General features: G+C 56.2%; 1 protein-coding gene across 1 annotated transcript; it reads left to right on the forward strand.

Moving 5' to 3' along the window:
- The first annotated feature begins 19,730 nt into the window (after positions 1-19,730).
- Positions 19,731-21,113, forward strand: CHRM1 (cholinergic receptor muscarinic 1). The gene has a single exon (XM_060104432.1). It carries the CDS (start codon positions 19,731-19,733, stop codon positions 21,111-21,113), a length of 1,383 nt encoding a protein of 460 aa, XP_059960415.1.
- The last annotated feature ends 302 nt before the right edge of the window (positions 21,114-21,415 follow it).

A 21,415-nucleotide genomic window follows, 5' to 3' on the forward strand; every position in this document is an offset into this window, starting at 1 on the left:
GCTCTTGTCCAGGAAGTTCAGCCTCCCAACTAATCCAAGCTTTCCTGCTGGACTCCAGGCTCTTCTCCTCTGCTTCTCCGCCTCCAGTGAGCCTTGGGTTAGCACTGATGAGGCCCAAGAAGGCAAAACACAGCAAGAGGAGTCACTGAGATCTGGTCTCATCCCTCCATCCCTCAGGACCTTCCTCCTCCTCAGCCTCTGCCTGCCTCTCCCGGGATGGCAGGAACCAGTACTGATGGCACTGGGAAGACCACGTGAAAGACGGATGGAGGATGGCATGATCTGCAGTCCAGAAGAGAACCCAGGATTCCTGGTCCTTGTACCCGTTCTGGGCTGGGGGTGGAGGTGATGAGGGGCTCTGGCAGCGGCTGCAGAGAGACAGGAGCGGGTGGACGCAAGCTGTGGCTGCCCAGCCCGGAAAGCTAACAGTTAATCCATGCTCAGCTGCCTACCCAAGTCCTGCTCTGGCTCCTTCCTGAGCTAATGGGATTCTACACTGGCCCAGGAAGCCTGCCTCCTGCCGCATCCACAGACAGGCACCTATTGCCCCAGCCCCAGGGAGGGGCGGAGGAGGGCCTGTGCGACCTGTACCTGGCTCTGAAGCTGCTGGCGCAAATGTGCAACCGCGCATCGAAACCGCAGGTACCCGCCAGAATCCCACTGGTCCTGGTCTCTGATTCTACAGACGCTTAGCCTTGGCCCTGCCCCGACCCTGGCTTCTGGCCCCGCCCCCTCATCCTACCAACCCAGCCTTCAGAGCCTCAGCTGCGTCTCTGAGCCTGGCCCGGCTCTCGGCCTTGGCGCTGCCCCTGAGACCTGGCCCGGGTTCGAGCTTGAGGCCTCATCACCTGGTCCCACCTCTCAGGACTTTCACCTGCTGCACTCCTCCCTTCCTGGCCGGATGACTGGTTCGGGACCGTCCTCACCTGAGTGAGCCAGGTGAGTGCCCCTTCCCCCACGCAGCCCCGCCCCTGTGCCATGCCCCACCCCTCTCTGGCCTTTACCTGCCTCCCAACCCAACCTGCACCACCACCAACGCAGGGTTTCTCTCCATTATCTCACTAATCCTACGGGGTTCCTGCGGGACAAGACCTGCTACCCGCATTTTACAAGCCAGGAAAGTCCTGTCCAGTCCCTGGGCCAGGTCTCTGCACCTCTTTTTCTCCCAGGGCCTTCCCAGTGGTATCCATGTCCAGTTCATCCTCCCAGAAGGATTTTGAGTCCAGGGCTGGGACTAGGATGGAAGGCACTTGGACTCACCTCTCCTGCCTCACCCTGCCCCTGTCTTCCCTTCAAAGTTTGCCATTTTGGGACTTCCCTGGTGACACAATGGTTAAGAATCTGCCTGCCAATGCAGGGGACACGGGTTCGAGCCCTGGTCCGGAAAGATCCCACATGCTGTGGAGCAACTAAGCCTGTGTGCCACAACTACTGAGCCTGCACTCTAGAGCCAGTGATCCACAACTACTGAGCCTGCGTGCCACAACTACTGAAGCCCATGCGCCTAGAGCCCGGGCTCCGCAACAAGAGAAGCCACCGCAATGAGAAGCCCGCACACCGTAACAAAGAGTAGCCCCCGCTCGCCGCAACTAGAGAAAGCCCGCGTGCAGCAACAAAGACCCGATGCAGCCAAAAATAAATAAATAATTTTTTTTCAAGTTTGACATTTTGTTCATCGTAGAATTTTTGGCATTAATTTTGATTCTTTTAAATATTACATTAAAATATTACATATTTTGATTACTGAGTGTTTTGGCACCCCTGAGATTTTGCACCTGAGGGGAGTCCAGCCCTGCCCTGCACACACCACCTTCCTTGGCTGCCCACTGCTCGGGAGACATTCAGGGACATTCATGATCTGGCCCCTGCCAAGGTCTCTGGGTTCCTCTCTCTATGCCCACTGCCCCAAGCCCTAGCCCTTTGTATGATCTCATTATCATCTTTATCTTGCAGAAACTTGATGGTTTGTTCACTATGACCAGGCAAAGGTAACAGTAGTGCAAAGTCATCTAGTAAGGAAAGTGCTTGGCATCTTCTGGGAATAACAAGGCCCATGTGGCTGGAGCAGAGTGGCAAGGAAGCAGTGGAAGGAAATTAGATCAAGGAGGGAGAAGAAGCTGATCACACAGGGGCCTTGCAGGTACTTATAAGGCCTGGAGCTTTACTCTGAAAAAGATAACTTGATAGAGCATCTCAAATGGTGGAGGGATATGGTTTGACTTATATGTCAAAGGGAACCTTCTGAATGCTACGTTGAGGACAGACTGTACAATGAGTCAGAGTAGAAGCAGGAAGACCAGTGTGGAGGCAGTTATCCAGGTGACAGATGACACTGGCCGAGACCACAGTGGCTGCACCCTGGATATATTTAAGGAAGGGACAACAGGATTTTCTAATGAATTAGATTCAGGATGTGAGAGAAAGAGTAAAGTCAAGAATGACTGCAGGTTTGAGGCTTGAGCTACTGGAAGGACAGGGTTGCCATCTACTGAGATAAGCAAGGCTGAAGATAGAGCAGTTTTAGGTTAGGGATGAGTCATGTCTGAGATGATTCTAGATATCCAAGTGGAGCTGGCAGGCAGCAACAATGACAGCGATAACAATAATCATAGCTCCAGCAGTAGTACTAATCGGAGGCAGGCACTCTTCCAACGCTTTATATGTCTTAACTCATTTAATCCTCATAACAACCCTGTGACGTTGAGCTATTATTATCCCCATTTTACAGATGAGGAAATACTGGATATACGAGTCTGGTGTTCAGAGGAGAGGCTGGGCTGGAGACATAAATGTGTAAGTTATCAATGTGTGGGTGGCATGAGTCACCTGTGAAGTACGTGTGAAGGTCCAAGGACTGAGCCCAGATACTCCAAAGTTTAGGCAGTGGGAGGATGAGGAAGATCAGCAAAGGAGTTTGAGGAACAACAGCCAGGGATGTAGCAGGAGAAAAAATGGGGTGGGGGGGTCCTCAGAGGCTCTGTACAGAAAATATTTCTAGAAGGAGGAAATGATGAAGAGAAAGCACTTTGGAAACTGCAAATTGAGATCTCAAGACAAGGAGACAATTTGGGGTTAGTCACTAGCCACTGAATGGCTATATAGCCTACCACAAGTCACAGGGCATCAGCTCCCACATCTGGAAAATGGATCTTTACACCCTGTGACTGGTCCTTATCCCCAGTCTCATCCCCGGACCACCTGCTGAGTTAGGCTTACTACCCTCATCCCTCTGCATTGACCTTCCCACCATCCCCCCACCCCTTGCCACTTGCCTCACTAGAATGTTCTAGTTCATAATCTATATTTTTGCCTCCAAGGCGTTCCCTCATCTTGAACCAGGCTTATGATGGGGCGAGGAGGGTAATTTCTTTAAATGCTTGTAGGGTTCACCTCCCATCCTGCCTCTCCTCTGGGCCCTGGCTCTCCTTTGACCCTGGCTTGGGCCCAAAGACTCAAGAAATGCAGCTAAGGAGACAGAAAGTCCTGCCTCAACTTCAACTCCTTAGAACCCAAAATCTCAGACATGGCTTTAGAGAGGAAGGCTGGGAGCCATGGGTGGGAAGTGGGACTAGGGCCGGGAGCTGAGGTTCAAGGTGCAGGGGTCTGAGGCTGGGAACCAGGAGACTTGGGGCCAGAGGCCTCATAGGAGGCTGGGGAATAAGGTCTCTTGACTGAGAACTAGAGGCTGGAGGCTGGGTGTGGGAAACTTGAGGCTGGGGCATGGGATTGGGAACCAGGAAAACACAACTTGGGGCCATGGGAAGCCATCACATTGAACCCTGCCAGGAGGGCCCAGACAGCACCCCTCAGGCCTCTGGGGACCAGAAAAGATGAGAGAAGAGGCAGCTGGATGGAGTTTGAGCTCTCCAGGGCTGAGCCAGGGAAAGTCACAGGAGGCCACGCACAAAGAAGGCCACACTAAGGTGAGTAGAGCAAGGGCCCAGAGACGGAAGTGTCCAAGAAAGGCTGGGGCAAGGCAACAAGTCCTCAAAGGGCCAGGAGTCCAGGGGACTGAAAGATGGAGGGAATGCCTAAAATGATCACATACTGGGGCTGGAGGGTTTCTAGATAAGCTAGTCCAGAGTGAGTCAAGTATGTTCCTCAGATGCCAGTCCTAAAATATGCTCTACAGAAAAATGGTTCTGTGGTGAAGTACGTTTGGAAAACTGCATGTTCTCTCTGCCTCTCAGAGATATTTAGTGTACATTTGCCACTTAAAGGTTCTGATAGGTTCCTACAGTAAAGAAAGCCTAATTAATTTTCTATTTTATCATGGAAGTCTTTTTTCTTATAACTTACACCTACTAATGTCCTGCAACATAGACTTTGAGGAACAGTAGACTAGCCTCCCATTTGACTTCCAGGAAACCAAAGCTCAGAGGAGGAGAGTACTCTGCCCAAGGTTTCATGACCAGGAGAGGCAGCGCTGAGTAAAACCCCAGGCGTCCCATTTTCAAAGAACATCCGAGCTGGGAAGGTCCTCTGGGACCATCTAGTGCATCGAGTCCCTCTTTGCCTTTGCCCTCAGTTCCATTTATGGATAGGTAGACTGAGGCTGGGAGAGGGGCCATGACTATTTCTCTCCCACAAGGTCTAGTTTGGGCCCCCAACCTGACTCAGTCTGGTACCCTGACAACTCTGGAACCAGATCATCCTCCCCAGCCAGGCCTACACTCGCCCCACTAGGGCCAGCTCCCACTGACCATCCCTCTACCTTTCTTCACCTTTTTTCCTATTCTTAGGAAGTTCATGGACTCTGATCTGTCCTGGTACCTTTCTCAGGATCATTTTATCTCCTCAGCTCATTCACCAACCCCACGGCTTCTGGGTTCTGGTTTCTCCTGTTCCCTCCCCAGTGTTGAACACAGTGCTGGGCATTGATTCCACACTGTTCCCTCAGGATGGGGCTGCATTATCAATCTGGAGGAAGTAGGGTATGTTATAGGCTGCACTGTGTGGTTTTTAAACAGGGACTGCTGGTTGACAGCTCTGGAGGCCTATCCCTGGAATGTAGGGCAAGGGAGCAAAAGATCCCCAGGAGGAGGGCTGAACTGGAGTGGGCTTTTATTCCTGTCTTCCCCCCACCCCAGGTGGTTTTCAGAGTCAGCCCACTGGCTGTTGGCAGCAGGAAAGCTAGAGCAGGCTGAGCATGTGCTCAAGGAAGAGGTTCACATCCCTGGGAGAAAAACACAAAGATGAATACTCACCCCAGAAGTGAGGCAGCTTGCGGCCCAAGCAAGGCTGCTTCCCACCATCCAAAACCCAGACCCAGCCCGGCTTCCTCCCTCCCTCCCTGCACTGCCGCCATTTTCTGTTGGGAGGTCTCCCTTTAGACAAGGGCTTCCTTCCTCTGATATGCACCCAATCCCTCCCTTTCTGAGTCTCTGGTCCTCTGTGGGAAGGGCAAGAAGGGTGGGGAAGTTTGGTCCCCCACCGCTGAGGGCTGTGTGCTCCCTACCCCTGCTGGCTGGGCACATCCCTTTCTCCATCTCCCCAGGGGACTCCAGCTTCAAGCAAACCACCGATGTGCCCGAGGGAAAGGCAGCTCCAGCCAGCAGGCCCCTCCCCCACCCTGGCCTCAGCCCTGGAGCTACGGGCCCTAACTCGATTGTGCACCGTTAATCACAGCGTGTGCCGGCGGTGGCGTAAACAGGCGGCCTCCGAGGTCCACTCAAACTCATCAATCCCTGCCTTGGTCAGGCCTCCTTTGGCGCTGGGGCTGGCAGGAGGCGCCAAGGGGGCGGGGAAGGGGGGCCATGGAACCAGGGTCGTGTTAGACCCTGGCAGAAAGCCTGGTTGCCCCACAGTCCAGGGATATGGGTGAGGAGGAAAGGAGAGATGTGGGTACACCGACATTGACATTTGGGGGATCTTTAGGATAGGGGCAAAAGCAATGATCGGGAATCAACTGCCTAACTCTGGGACTTACTAGCCATTTGACCTTGACAGATTACAGAACCTCTCAGTGCCTCAGTTTCCTCATCTATAAAATGGGGGTAATAATTCTACCTACTTCCTCGGGTTGCTATGAAAATTAAATTAGTGAAAACATGTAAAACACTGAGAACGGTGCCCACACACAGTTGGGACTATGTGTTTGTTAAATAAATGGGACAACAGAATGAATGACTGGGAGAGACACCGGCTTAGCAAGTTCCGGCAATCCTCCTCTGCCTTATAAATGGCCTAAAGAGTTCTCATCTAGTTAGACTGCAAAACCTGCAAACTCTGGAGGAGCCAGGAGGGCAGAATGGGTTAACCTAACCTCTCTGGGCCTCAGTTTTCTGTCAAATGGAGATCATAACTGCGCCTATAGCATGGAGTTGTTACGAGGATTAAATGAGAAAGTTCCTGAAAGCGTTTACGAATGCGGTAGCCAGTAGCAAGCGCTGCAAGGAAGCCAGCTCCTATTTCTTCCTAGAGCTGGATCTGCACCATCCTTTACCCACCCCTGCCAACGAAAGGCCCGCACTGTAGGCCATGAAGGATGAATATGTACTATCATTTCTCTCCCTGCGAAGGAAAAGGGGCGCTCAGCACCAGGCACACGCCAGCCCCTGGCACCCCGGCCTCTCGCTGCCCCTTTCCCGGGCACAGAGCTGGGCGGGCCGCTAGGGGGCGCTGCGGGAGGTGAGGAGCGTGGTGGGTACCGCTCGAGCGTCCCGGGCAGCCGGCCCTGAGGGGAGGACCCCGAGTCGAGCCTGGGTGGTCCGCAATGCGGCAGGCGGGAAGGGTGAGAGGCAGCCTCCTGCCCACCGACGGACGTGCTGCGCCCGCGCGGGGGCTAGGCTATCGCCGAGAGGTTGGTGGGAGAGTGAGCCGACGTCGTCTCCACTCGCCTGGCTCCGTCCCACTCCTCGCCTCCGTGGGCTTCGAGCTTCGGTCTCCGCCTCGGTGGGGAACTCGAAGACAAAGCGTACACGCCCACGGGAGTCGGAGGGAGGGGTGTTATCAAGAAAAGAAGCAAATTTAGCTGGGTTGGGGGCAGGGGACCCCGAAATCGGTCTGCCTTCCCCTGTCACTCCCTGGGCGCGCGGACTCAGCTACAGAGAGTTTGGGAGAAGCCTTGGGCATCCGGACCTCAGGGCCGGGATCCCGCCTGAAGTTTCCGCCCAAAGCTCCATACGATTTCTCTCCAGCAGCCTCATGTCGTCCTAGTGCTGGGCCAGGGCCCCTATACCATGTGGCGGGAAACATGGGTGCCCAATGTCCACTGACCAAGCGTAGCAAAGTCGACTCTGTTAATCAGATTTTTCGAGCTGTTTTTGGACATTGAGATTTGAGCGAGAAGCACGGGCCTCCACAGTGCGAGGAAAAGTGCGCCTTTCCTCCATCCGGGCCGCACGTCCACATTGCGTCCAACTCCTAGGCGGCAGCAAGTGACCTGGACTCCGAGGTCCTGTCCTCATAGGCAGGACAAAGAATGCTAACCGGCGCCCTGTGGGAACACAGTTCCTCCCCGCGGCCCAGTCCGGCTGGGATCCAGAGATTCGTCCAGGATGCTTTGCCTCGGTTCTCAGCGATCACCAACCACCGTCCGACCCCGGGCGTCCTGTTAACTCAGCCCCACCCACCATAAGGACTAGGCAGACCCCGCAGGTTCAGGCCGCGCGAGGAGCCTCTCTCCGGGCCGCCCGAACCCATCCTTTCTTCGGAAGCTGACCTCGAGGCTTCGGGGCTGGTGGAGCGGGGCTCTTGAGGGCTCTCCACGTGCCCCGAGGCTCCCAGCACAGAGCCAGGCCGGGGAGGTGAAGCTCCCGGGAGGGGAAGGGGAGATTGTTTCTAAGAGGCTTAACTTCGGAACTAGACTCGGAAAACTCCGATTTCCTGTTCAAGATGATGCCTTTGTTGTGGCCACTTTCGTCCCGGCCTTCGGGCAGCAGGGACTGCGGGGGTCCCTTTCTAGGCCTGCTCTATCCGCAGCCCCGCCCTGGATTTTAGTTTCTCCTTTTAAATCTGGGAATTAGTCCCTCCCGGAATCCCCGCCGTCGGGAAGATGAGACCGAGAGGGTAACGACACTGAGGGCCTAAAGCAATGGGGGCTGGGAGGTGGGGGGCGGGATGGGGGCGGATCAAGGAAGGGTGCCCTGAGGACAACGGGCTGCCTCCCTCCTGGGGTCGGAATGGAGGTCACTTCCCATCGCAAGTGAGACCACCAACCCAGGCCCATTCCAGAGGGCACTGTGGACCAACCAGCTCAGCTTCATAGGTCTGGTGGGGGCCAAGAGGATAGCCCACTCCCGCCTCCTTCTCCCAGAACAGAGGAAGCAGCACTGAGAAGCGGCAAGTTTATCTGGGTTTGAGGTCCTAAAGTGAGTTCAAGCCGAGGGGGAGGGTTAAATTGAGGGGCTGCGAGCGCGCAGCATGAGCGCGCTCACTTCCTTTCCCCACCCCCGCGCGGCATTCAGACGGGATCCCCGACCTTTTAAAAATGCTGTCACAGGTTTCTGGCATCCCTGAAACTGCAGCCTCCACGCTCCCACCCCGACCCCAGTCCCAGGATGCCCCCAGGCACACTGACCGCACCCCACACGAAACCCCCGGGGGATGCGCGCCGCTTATACATCTATTCATCTGTAAAATGGGAATAATAATAGAACCTCCCCCAGAGAGCTGTTGTGAGAAACAAACTAGTTAATGAATTAAGAGCCCTTAGCAGCGCCTGGCACGTAGTAAGTGCTCAATACGAGTTATGAATAACGATGATAATGGTTTTCACTTGTAGCAAACGCCAGTGCCAAGTTTAACCTGCAGCTAATGATCAAACAGCGCTGTCAGGAAAGTAGTTCTAAGTGCCGTCACTAATAAAACAGTCGTAGAGAGGGGCACCAACTTGCTCTGAGCGGTTCCACTGGGAAGAGGCAAACCTGGATTCGCACCCAAGGCAGCTTCTCTTTTCCCCCACGTGAGGAAGCTGAGAGAGGGGTCCAGCCACGCGGGGCGACCCCGTGTTCCCTCGGTGGCCTGGAGGAGTGACCCCCTCCGCCCAGCGACCAAAAACAGCAGCCGACAGGAGCCGATGCCCAGGGGTCCTGTACCAACCGGGGTCCCACGCGGCCGGAGAGAAAAGAGAACTGGCTGGGGTCAGGCCGGGCCGCGCGAGGGCGGCTGGGGGGCGCGCGGGGGCGCGGCTGGACCCCCACGTGCGCCGCCTGCCGCTGCTTAGCCGAGCCCTTTGTCGGGAGCAGCCGCGTTCGTGCAGCACTCGGTGGCTTAAAATAAAGACAATGTTCCCAGCCTCCCTGCGGCTAAATCCGGCGCGGGTGCGGGGGCGGTGAGAGAGCCGGGTGGGAGAGCTTCTCCCGGCCCTACCTCCCTTCTCCCTTCCTGCCTCAGTTTCCCCATCTGGTAAGGGGACCCAGCCAAGCCTGGGCCTTCAACAGCCATGCAATCAGGGGTGAGGCGGGGGGCGTCATCCCCCTGCCTCCGCGGCTGCACGGACTTAAAGCGCAAAAAACCTCTTGGGACAAGAGGGGCGCTCAGGAGGAGGCAAGGGAAAGCTGGACACTCTCCTCTCCCGCCTACAAAATAAGTGTTTTTATTTCTAAAGGGACGTGTGCAGAGGCGGTGGGAGAAGAGAAGGGAGACCAAGGAGACTGGGGGGAGGGGGCAAGGAGAGAGCCTGATTCAGACTCGGAAATGGATGTTGAGCGTGGAGGCCTAACACCCACACACTCAGCCACGTGTACGCGCACAAGTACACGCAGCCTCACCGCGCGCACAAGCCGCAGCCGCAAACCGAGCACAACCCAGCAGGGGCAGCGGGAGTCCGCGCCACGGGCAGGGACTGGCCGAGCTCTGACCCACCCCTGACCCGCCAGCTGACTCCGGGGTGGGAGGGGGTTGCTCAGATTCCTCTCCAAGCGGCAGCGTCTCCTGGACTTCAGAAGGGAAGGGTACTGGGCGCTTGCTCTTGCCTCAGCTGGCTTCGAGAAGCAGAGATGCCCCCACATGTACCTGCCACGTGTGCCCACCACTGGCATAATGGCTGCTGGCCACGCCCCAGGGACTCCAGTTTCTGCTCCACCGGACTCCCTTGGCAACTGGGCTCCAGCCTGAGGAAGCCCCAGTTTACCCTCAGGCATCAGGATTAAGAAGGGGTGCTGGGTGGGGGAAAGGGCAGGGGGCAAGTGGTGGGGCAGGTCCCAACTGCCTGATCCACTCTAGAGCCGTGGGCTCAGAGCCAGGGACCTGAGTGCAGACACATGTCAACCACGTTTTAAACACGCCTCTGCTCTTCGGTTTTCTCATCTACATCGTGGGGTAACAGTTGATCCTGGTCCTTCCTACCTTCCATCCCAGGGCTTCAGCATGGCCCAGTGAAGCAAAGGCCCAGCAGCCCAGCGGCAGCCTCCCCATGTCTGCTCCACCGTCAGCTCCCCAGGAGGTCTCAAGGGCCAGGTGAGGGTGGGGCAGGACCCAGGTCTCTATAACTAAAGGCCCCCAGGGATTCTATCTCTGAGAAGAAATCCGGAGAGATCCAAACTGGACTGGGGGAGAGGGGTGCTGGCCGAGGAGTTGGGCTAAGGGATGTAGAGAGGAAGGGCAGGCTCATCACTTGCCAGGTGCACACCTGTGAGCCCCGAGTGGGAGTCAGGGGAGACAGAGTTTGACAAGCTGGGAGGAGAGCTGTCTGTCTGCCTGTCTGTCTTCCAAGTGGAAGCTGGGGGTGGAACAGGCAGGGTGGTAGAGGCTGCCTCCCTTGTCAGAATTAGCAAGTTCCACAGTTGGGCAACACTCAGACACACACCGAATACAGACACACACACGTCCTGGCTCCAGACCCACAGGGCGACACCTGCATTTACACCGGCTGCGTGATGACATGCGACTCAGGGACACACATGTGCGGGGCACTCAGCAACGCGTGGAGCAGGCATACGGCCCCCCACTCGTCCCCGCAAACCAGACACCCGTGTGCCCTCACACCCAGCTGTGTGGCAGGGACAGAAATCAGCGCACCGCCCGGCACGCGGGCTCATCCGTCCGGCCCCGGGCGGGTGAGCCAGCCCTCTGGGTCTGTTCCAAGTTGGAGCCTCTCACGTGAGGCCCAATGTGTCATATCCAAACAGAAGGAATCTAGCTCCTTCACAGTAGGGAGGAAGAGCAGGGTGTGGGGCTGGGCGGGCGAGCGCGTGGGCATGTGCAGGGGGCAGGGCGTATGTGGAGGGAAACAGGCATGCGAATGCCGGGGTGTGTATGGTGGGGCATGGTGCACGCGGGTTGGGGTCTCTAAGGTTGGGTGGGGGAAGGATCCCGGGAAACAGTATGCCTTTGTGAGGGTGTACGTGTGTGTGTGTGTGTGTGTGTGTGTGTGTGTGTGTGTGTGCCGCCGAGTCTGTGTGCATTGGGTGTGGGTGTTTGTCTCCCTGTATCTGCCTTCTCTCCCGTTCTGGACTTTTACCCTTCCTGGGCTCATCTTCCTCATGTCCTACACCCTCCCTCTCAGGGCTCGAATTTGGTGCCCTAGTGGAGAAGGGGGCCACGCTCCAGGACCCAGTCCAACCCCGGACGCTGCCTGAGGCTTCCCTCCAGCTCCCCCTCCCTTCCTTTCCTCTCTTTTCTCCCTCCCTCTCTTTCTCTTCCTCCCTCCCCCCCACCCAGGCTGGCGTGCCAGGGGGTGGGACATGCCAATCACTAGCTGTGCTTCGCCGGCTGCCAGCACAGGGCGCAGCTCCCCCCAGGAGCCAGGTGTTTGGGTCCCTGGAGACACCGTCGGCCCCCGGAGAGGCAGTGGAGCTGAGGAACCTTCAGACCTCTCTCCAGCCCCATGGTGAGTACATTTGGGAGGGGCTCCACTGAGGTGGGGGCAGGAGAAGCAGGGTCCTTGAGCAAGGCAGGGACCAGAACCAGAAGGAAATGGGGATGGACCCTAGACAGAGGAGGGGGCCAGGGAGGGCTCTAGAGGCCAAGGGGGCTCTGTAGCTTTGGACACTGGCTGCTCCAAGTACCCCATCTCCTGGCTTCGAGTGGATACATCTAATGTTTTTCTGGGATTCAGCTGGGAAAGGAGATGGAAACCCCCTTAGGAAACTGGACCTGGAGCCCAGAAGGGATTAGGTTGCCACATAGCAGGCAGAACCCCCAAATCCCAGGGACAGAGTGGGGAGGGCAGGGGGCCAGGGGGTAGCCCTTGCCACCAGGATCCTGTGGGAAGTTGACCCCCCCAAACTGGGGTGCCAGTCCCAGAACCTCCTCCTCTCCTCCCTCAGGGAACCCTGAATCCCACCACCCCCATCCACCTTCAACCCCTCCAAGATGGACTGAACCAGGCTGCTGGCCCGATGGACAAGCAGGATACCAAGGTGGGTGCCGGGCCAGAAGCCAGCAGGAGACCAGGTCAAGAGCTCCCAGGCTCTTGGGGGATATGGGCACATGGATGGCCATGCCAGCCAGGGAACATGGTCCTGATGTGTGCAACCACCCAGAGGGCCCTCCCTATGTCCATAGCACCTTGGGCTCCCGCAGGGCCGGTCTCGACCCTAAGTCCAGGTAATGCATAGTTACTACTGGGCACCCATGCCAGGTACCCATCCTAGGACCCCCAGAGTACAATGTGGGGATGGGCTGGAGGCCAGGAGCTCTGATTCTTGCAGAGTGCCAGCTCCTGAGCTGGCAGCTGGGGAGGGCTTGTGCGGCGTTCGTTGGGTCACTCAGACAAATGCTGCCTGGGGGTTATCGGTGCCAGTGGACAGGGGTTCACTGCTTCCCACAAAACATACCTGTGGACTGACACAGGGTCTCCTGCCCAACTGACCGGAAGCAGCCGGACAGTCTCCTGCCCCTGAGAAATCAGCTGCTCACTGAGCTGTCAGGTGCGAGTTAGTTCTCTGCCCCTTGACCTCAGCCACTAGGCAAGCCATGATCGCCACTGCATTACAGAAGGCAGGGGAGGAAATGACGAAATGGGGCTGCAGAAGATGTGACTCTTGGCTCTTTGGCTGGGGCCTGGAGGTCTGAGAACTAGATTCCCAAGTGCAAAGAGTGTCAAGAAGGGAGTAGGTAGAGGTCACATCAGACTAAAAAGGAGCCTCCTCATTGTACAGATGGAGAGACTGAGGCTGAGGAAGGGGAAGGGACATGCTCATGGTCACAGAAGGGACATTTAGGGGTACAGCTGGGGCTTGGACCCCATTCTTCTCACCCTCAGCACGGCGCTGAACTCCTACCTCCCTGAGCAGGATGCCAGGGTGGGGGAAGCAGCGAGCTCTGTGAACGGGAGCTTGGGCTCCTGGGCGGGCGGGGGAGAGGTGGGTGAATATCTCCCTAGGTTTCCGTTCTGCTGTGATGCCATGGTGATGCCTAGAAAGATGGAGGAGGGAGGGAGGGAGGGAGAGACAAGAAAGGAAATGGGGAGGGGAGCGCAAGGAGTGAAGAGCATGGGGCATGCGGCGTGTAGAACGAGGGGCAGGGCACTTGTGATGCCACCTGGCAGAGGGAGGTCTAGGGCCCAGCCTGCTAACTGCCAGGCTCCGACGTGGTCTGGCTAAAGTTGCGCAACTGGTTAAGGTCCATCAACAGTGAGAGTATGTGGCACTGATTCTAAGGCTGATGCTCCTCTTCCGGTTCAGCCATGCGTTTATGAAAATTTAACTGATGGCTGCTGCCCTCCGCAGGGCTAGTTGGCACTCCCAGTGGTGACTGTTGAGCCTGAAAAGGTGATAAATTGTATCAGTTCACCCCTTCCTTTCCAAGGCCAGACATCAGAGGTGGAAGTTTTATGCACCTTTAATGGTGCTACCTTCAGAGAAAAATTAACCCCGGGGGAGAGAGCCACCTCTGACAGGCTGGCTTCAGGGTTAAGGCCCCAGCAGAAGGGACAGGTCCGGAGGCCTGGCCAGAGGAGCACCCTCGATGCACGTGTGCGGTCCCAGGTGCCCAGCCCCACAGCCCTCACCTCGTACCTCCTTCTCCCCAATATTGTCCGTGCTCTCCAGCCAGGGAGAGTTCTGCCGACTTCCACGTCCAGAATCACAAGATGGCTTCACTCCCCCCCTCCTGAATCTCTTCCCCAGCACCCCCTCATTCTCTGCCTCCCCTTCTGCTCTCCTTGGCCAGTGGTAAGATTCAGGAAGCCCTAGTGTTCAGGAATCCCTCTCCCCAGCAATCTCTCCCCTCCCCCTTCCTCTCACCAACCAGATGCCCGGCCCCCGGGGATTGGTCCAGGACGCTGGCGGTCAACAGTCTGGCCTGCTCTGCTAGAGGCTCTGAGCTCATCCCTTAACTCTTTGAGCCCAGGCTGATGTTTTCCTCCCCAACGCTGACAGGCGCCATCCCATGCCCATGCCTGTCCTGTTACCTCACTCGACTTCCCTGCAGCAGGTGAGGCAGGGTTTCCTTGGTCCATTTTACAGATAAGGATGTTCTTGGGTATTTTGCTCTCAAGCCAGGTAGGGCCTCGCCGAGGGGACAGGTACCTGGCAGGTGAAGGGATGCAGGAACTGGACAGAGCAGAGAGACCACACTCTGCAGCCAGTTCAAACCGCCATCCCCTCACCCCCGCCACTGCAGGCTCATCCTCATGCGCGAAGTCCTGAAGCCAATCAGAATTCCGTGTACACATTCATGGATTTATTCCACAGACATTTACTGAGCAACTGATGTGTGCCAAGCAAAGAGCTACAGCTGGACCACCCCCTTCCCATAGCACTGTGATCATACATCACCCAGAGAGATGACAGACACTGTCACACACATACACACACACAGCCCAGATTCTAAAGGAGGGACTGATTCCTCCCTATTGACTGATTCAAACTAGGGTTTGGCCAATCTAGCTAGTCAAAGTGGGCAAGGAGGCTTTGCACCCCCCAATCCCCACAGCAGTTTAGAGTAGGGGCCCAAGAGGTTAGCCCCAGAGGCAGACTACCTGGGTCCAAACCCTGACTGCATCACTGATGAGCTGTCAGGTTCTTAAGATCTGAAAACCTCATTGCCCCTTTTGCAAATTGAAGATAATAGAACCTACTTCCCAAGGGTTTCTAACAGGTCAATTAAATCATGTATGTAATGCTTAGAGCCATGTCTGGTTATAGTAAGCAGTCTGCAAATATTAGTTGCTGTGAGAATATTAATAATATTATTAAAATCTCCCAACAACCTTCATCAGGAAGCCACAGCCCTGGGCAGAAAAGCACTTCCTGCTTCCTTTCCACCTTCCTGTACCCCAGACACCCTCAGAGGATGAGTCCCAACCCATCCTCACAAAGACTCACCCTCATCATTTCTTATTCTCACTCAGCAATGCACACACCCTCACATACAAACACTCATCCTACAGGAGGGTGACCGGGTCAGGACAATCACTTGCCCAAGGTCACACAGCAAGACAAGAGCAGAGATGGGGCTTGAAGCAGAGGCAGTGCAAGGACTTCCTTGAGGAGTCTCCCGCCCAGGCCCTGCAATCCTCATTTACCAACTCCCCCAACCCCATGGATGTTTTCACAGAATATGCTATGCAAATACAGCTTCCAGCCCCCCTTTCAACCAGATGGCTAACCCTAAGTCCCTCCTTCGTAGAAATTCTGGAGCTGCGGCTGAACCCTGGTACGCTGACTTTCAGCCCAGAGCTCGTCCCCGCAGGGGAATCAGCCACAATCACTGGAAGCCATGTTCCTTCTCAGCCATCAACTTGCTGACCCTTCAGTAGCCTTGAAGAGGCAGAGGACTGTCCCCAGTAAGGAGTTCAGGAGACTCACCCAAGGTCACACAGCAAGGACCAGAGCAGGAACCTTCTCTGGAGCAAACTACTGTCCAAGAGGGGTTTGGGGGAGGACTCCCACTTCTGATGGTGGAGGAAGGGCAGAGTCATTGACAGCCCTGTTCTTGGGCTGAATCTCAGGGGCTCAGAAGGTCCAGGGGGTGGCAAGAACCAGGGTCCAGTTCCCCAGAACTTCTGCCTTTCTCCTTCCCCGAGCTGTCCCCGATGGGAGCCCATAGGTGGGGCAGAGAGGGTCCACCAAGCGGAGAGAGTGCAGGCATTGGAGCCTGCAGGTCCCGGGCTGAGAGAAGCCAAGGGAGGCTTCAGCCTCTGCAGCCTCACCTCTGGGACGTGGTCCATTTCACAGATGAGGGTATTCTTGGCTATTTTTCAAGCTATTTTGAGATCTTGATGCTCTCGAGCCATCTTGAGATCTTGGTTTCAGGAGCCTATAAAATCTCCCCAGATGTCAGCCTGGTCCAACTCCTCCACTGTACAAATGAGCAGTCTGGGGACCAGAGAGGGGCTGTGCCTGGGGTCTGGAGGGGAAGAGGGGCAGGTGAGAGTTCGCTGAGCAGTGGATCGGAATGAGGGGATGGGAATAATAACAGAGGCCTCTGACTGAGTGTCATTTCAGTGCCAGGCACTTTGGATACTATTATCCCCAACAGCTCAGGGATGCAGGGCTGCAGGGAAGGAAAGGTTAAGTCGTTGCCGATGATCGCACAGCTAGGAAGGGACAGCTTGGAGATTCAAACCTAGGGCTGTGGCCCGCAATGCAGGAATTAGGGTGAGGCAAGTGAGGTACTCGCCTTGGAGCAAAATTTCAAGGTGGGGGGCTCACAAAAATACCTCACTAGTCAAGATAAATAATATTGTAATGTAATATTTTAAAAAATCAAATAGCAAACTACAGCCCACAGGTGGTCTGCTTTTGTAAATCAAGTTTTGTCAGAACCAGGGCCAGGATTAGCGCGAGGTATGGGTGATAGGGGTGTTTGTGCAAGTGCGGGGTTAGATCCTGTCTTGGCTTAAAATTGTGTTCATGATGGATGTTTTGCATTGATTTCTATTCTTTAAATATTGCATTAAAATGTTATTTTCTTGACTGGCTGAGTTTGGGGCATCTCCTTAAATTTTGCACCCAAGGCAAGTGCCTCACTCCCCCTGCCCTAGTCCTAGCCCTGCTGTGGCATAAGGGCCAAGTACAATGGCAGAACGCTTGGCCACAACATGCCCAGACAGACAGGAGGCCCCTACAGCTGTGGAGGGTACAGCCTCTCACGCCCTCAATCTCCTCTTCTGACCCAGCCTTTGCACATCTTGGCCCAGGAAGCCACTGGGGGCTACAGAGCTGCTCCAGGGCACCCAGGGGTTGGGGGGTGAGGCAGCACCCAGTCTAGGAGTCAGGAGACCTTGAGCTACACAATGCCTTCTTCCCTGTTTTCTCTGGGCCTCAGTTGCTCGATTTCTGCAATGGGCACAAACAGCACTGAGTCCAGAAGATCAAAGGGACAAGAGTTGTTCAGAGTCACCTTGTCAAAGGTGGTTTCCACCAGCGGCCTCATGGGGAAAAGCCCCAGCGCCCGCAGTCTGATCTCAGCCTCCCGCCCAGCGCCTGACTTTGGTTAAGGGAAGAGGATGCAACAAAACTCAGTAAGCAAGATAAATCATATTTTAATGTAATATTTCTTAGCTCAAATTGGCAAACTATGGCCCCCAGGCCGACCATCAGTTTTTATAAATAAAGTTTCATTGGAACATACTGCTTGGGCTCCAATCCTGGTTCCTACCTTAGCTGTGTGATCTTGTGCATATTCTCATGCTTTTCTCAGCCTCGGTTTCTTCATCTGTAAGATGGAGAGAAAAACAACCCCTAGGTCATAGGTTCCCCATTAAGGTTAAGTGAGAATCGGCACATAAGTACTCTGAGCGGCGACTGGCCCTCAGGGACGCTAAATAACAGCAATGACCGTTATTATTAGTTGCTGTTGTCCCAGTATTGATTTTTTTTTTCCAGTATGAGATTTTTTTTTTTCTTCTGGCTGTGCCACTCGGCTTGCAGGATCTTAGTTCCCCGACCAGGGATCGAACCCATGTCCCCTACAGTGGAAGTTCAGAGCCCTAACCACTGGACCGCCAGGGAATTCCCCATAGTATTAGAAATTTTTAATCAAAGAAGCAGACACTTCTAGGCAGGAGGGAGCCCTCGTTACTACCCGTGCTAAGAGTCAATGGGAACTTAGTGCTTACCATGGACCAGGGCTGTTCTAAGTACTTTACATCTATTGACGCTTTAAGCCTCGCAATAATTCCTCGATGTATTAGCTAGAGACTAACATTATCCCCGTTTGTCAGTTGAGGAAACCGAGGCACATAGCAGTTACATCGCTAGCGGAGACCACACACCCAGTACGTGGTGTAGCCTGGATTCAAATGCGGACAGTCTGACTCCAGAGTCTGGGTCCTTCAACCGGGATGTCACCTGTGCCCCTTCACGTGCAAATTGTCCCAGACACACAAGCAGTGACAGCCACAGCTTTTCTTGCTTGTTCTGTCACACTCTGAATTCACGCTGAGAGTCGCTGTCACACACACTGACAGTACACCCAAGTCACACACCACCGAGGCATCCATCATGCGGCGACCCCCTCACAGACTCTAGTCTCTCTGTCGCAGACCAGGTCCCAAGAAACACCAGGGCTTGCTGGGCCCCTGCCCAACGTCTCTCCCTTGAAATTTTTTCAACAATACAGCCCCTGAAGCCACAGCTGCAGGTAGGAGGAGACCCCAATCTCTTCAACAAACAGATGGATGCCTGAAGCCCAGAACAGGAAGGAAGCAGCCGAAACATACAGCAGCAAGGCCGTGGCTGAGCGGTGGAGGCCTCTGCCCGGCCAGTAGTCACTAAGAGCTGTGGCTTTTCTCTCTTCCCACCCTTAGCGTCTGAGCTGGACTCCAGCTTCAGGAAAAGTCTGGGGCATCTTCTGGTTCCCCTTGCTGCCCTCCACTCAGCTGGGGCCCAGGAACCGAGTGGGGTGGTAGAGGAGTCCTCCCACGCCTCATCTGGGGCCAGACCCCCGCTTGTCTGGCAGCTGAGGCCCTTGCCCCTGCTGCCTGCTTTTACTCTTGCTTGTCAACCACCGACAAGTGTCCGGGCCCAGCACAACGTCCCCTGCTGCCCCCACAGAGGGTCCGATCCAGCCCCAAACCGCGCACAAGCACACACACTCAGGCGCACACACACAGCCCCCCTCTCTCTGCTCTCGTCTCTTTCCCCTGTCTTCTCTGGAGCCCTCCCCTGCCTTCCCTTCTCTCCTTATTTGATGGAAGAATCCCACCGGATCTTCACGTGCTCCGAGAGTGAGCGAGGGAAGTGGGTTCTGCTCACACTCACCGCCTGTGTCACCACGGCCAGGTCTTGGGTTGCTCGGAACCACGGTTGCCTCAGTGAAATGGGGACCATAAGAGACCTCCTCCTACAACTGTTCCACAATTAAATTAGGTGATTCAGTTAAGTGCTTAGCACTGCTTCTGGCATGTAGTAACTACTCAGTAAATGAGAGCTTTAATAAAATTGAGTGAAATGCTTTGAAAATTTGGCAGTCCTGTATACAAAGCGAGTCTCCCCGCTCCTGCCACATGAGCAAGACAAGCATTAGTAGCGATTTCCCGATGAGAAAATTGAGGCTCCGAGTCTGAATGGTGAAGTGGGAACGAGGACTCAGATCTCTGGATTCCAAAACCATCCCCCTCCCCCTGTGCTGCTGGCAAATCCATTCAAGGCTGGGAAAGTGCATTCTAAGTGACCGGGTGTGGGCACCAGTAAGGGCGCTGTGACGCTCTCTGGCCTGCAGCTCTGAGAGGGCGGAGGCTTTGTTCCCAGCACCTTCCACTCTGGACTCTGGGAGACGTCCAGCAGCCCAACCCAAGCCCGTGTCCTCTCTTTTCAGGTGATGATCGCCCCCAAGGAAGGCCTGTACTGTGACTAGAGGAAGGGGCTGCCCCCCATCGACCCCGCCCAGCCACCATGAATACCTCAGCCCCACCCGCCGTCAGCCCCAACATCACCGTCCTGGCACCAGGAAAGGGTCCCTGGCAAGTGGCCTTCATTGGGATCACCACGGGCCTCCTGTCACTGGCCACAGTGACCGGCAACCTGCTGGTACTCATCTCCTTCAAGGTCAACACGGAGCTCAAGACGGTCAACAACTACTTCCTGCTGAGCCTGGCCTGTGCCGACCTCATCATTGGCACCTTCTCCATGAACCTCTACACCACGTATCTGCTCATGGGCCACTGGGCTCTGGGCACACTGGCCTGCGACCTCTGGCTGGCCCTGGACTACGTGGCCAGCAACGCCTCAGTCATGAACCTGCTGCTCATCAGCTTTGACCGCTACTTCTCCGTGACCCGGCCCCTGAGCTACCGCGCCAAGCGCACACCCCGCCGGGCGGCCCTGATGATCGGCCTGGCCTGGCTGGTTTCTTTCGTCCTCTGGGCCCCAGCCATCCTCTTCTGGCAGTACCTGGTAGGGGAGCGGACGGTGCTGGCCGGGCAGTGCTACATCCAGTTCCTCTCCCAGCCCATCATCACCTTTGGCACAGCCATGGCTGCCTTCTACCTCCCTGTCACGGTCATGTGCACGCTCTACTGGCGCATCTACCGGGAGACAGAGAACCGGGCCCGGGAGCTGGCAGCCCTGCAGGGCTCCGAGACGCCGGGGAAGGGGGGCGGCAGCAGCAGCAGCTCAGAGAGGTCCCAGCCAGGGGCTGAGGGCTCCCCGGAGACCCCTCCAGGGCGCTGCTGCCGCTGCTGCCGGGCCCCCCGGCTACTCCAGGCCTACAGCTGGAAAGAGGAGGAGGAGGAGGATGAAGCCTCCATGGAGTCCCTCACGTCCTCGGAGGGTGAGGAGCCCGGCTCTGAGGTGGTGATCAAGATGCCCATGGTGGACCCCGGGGCGCAGGCCCCCGCCAAGCAGCCGCCCCGGAGCTCCCCGAATACGGTCAAGAGGCCGACCCGGAAGGGGCGTGAGCGAGCGGGCAAGGGCCAAAAGCCCCGTGGGAAGGAGCAGCTGGCCAAGCGGAAGACCTTCTCGCTGGTCAAGGAGAAGAAGGCGGCTCGGACCCTGAGCGCCATCCTGCTGGCCTTCATCCTCACCTGGACACCGTACAACATCATGGTGCTGGTGTCCACCTTCTGCAAGGACTGTGTTCCCGAGACCCTGTGGGAGCTGGGCTACTGGCTGTGCTACGTCAACAGCACCATCAACCCCATGTGCTATGCGCTCTGCAACAAAGCCTTCCGGGACACCTTCCGCCTGCTGCTGCTCTGCCGCTGGGACAAGCGTCGCTGGCGCAAGATCCCCAAGCGCCCCGGCTCTGTGCACCGCACCCCCTCCCGCCAATGCTGATGGCCCCTCGCCTGCGTCCCTCCACCCCAGGCCCCGGTGGAAAGCGGGCAGGCGCTGTGACCTCAGACCCAGGGCCCTGCTCAGGCCCCACCAGCCTTCCCAGGCCCCTAGGTCACCTTCCTGCACAGCCCAGGGAGACCCTGCCAACTTTCCAAATTTTGCTGTTCCCAGGCAGGGAGGGGCACCCGGGGAACTGGTTTTTCTGTTCCCTGCTGGGTGGGAATGGGCCCTTCACCAGGAAGAAAGCCCAGGAGGAGGATCCGGGCTTTGGCTTCCTTGTTTGTGTTTAGACAGGAAGTCCG

This window comes from Mesoplodon densirostris, chromosome 7 (assembly GCF_025265405.1).
Source record: "Mesoplodon densirostris isolate mMesDen1 chromosome 7, mMesDen1 primary haplotype, whole genome shotgun sequence".
Taxonomy (NCBI): Eukaryota; Metazoa; Chordata; class Mammalia; order Artiodactyla; family Ziphiidae; genus Mesoplodon; species Mesoplodon densirostris.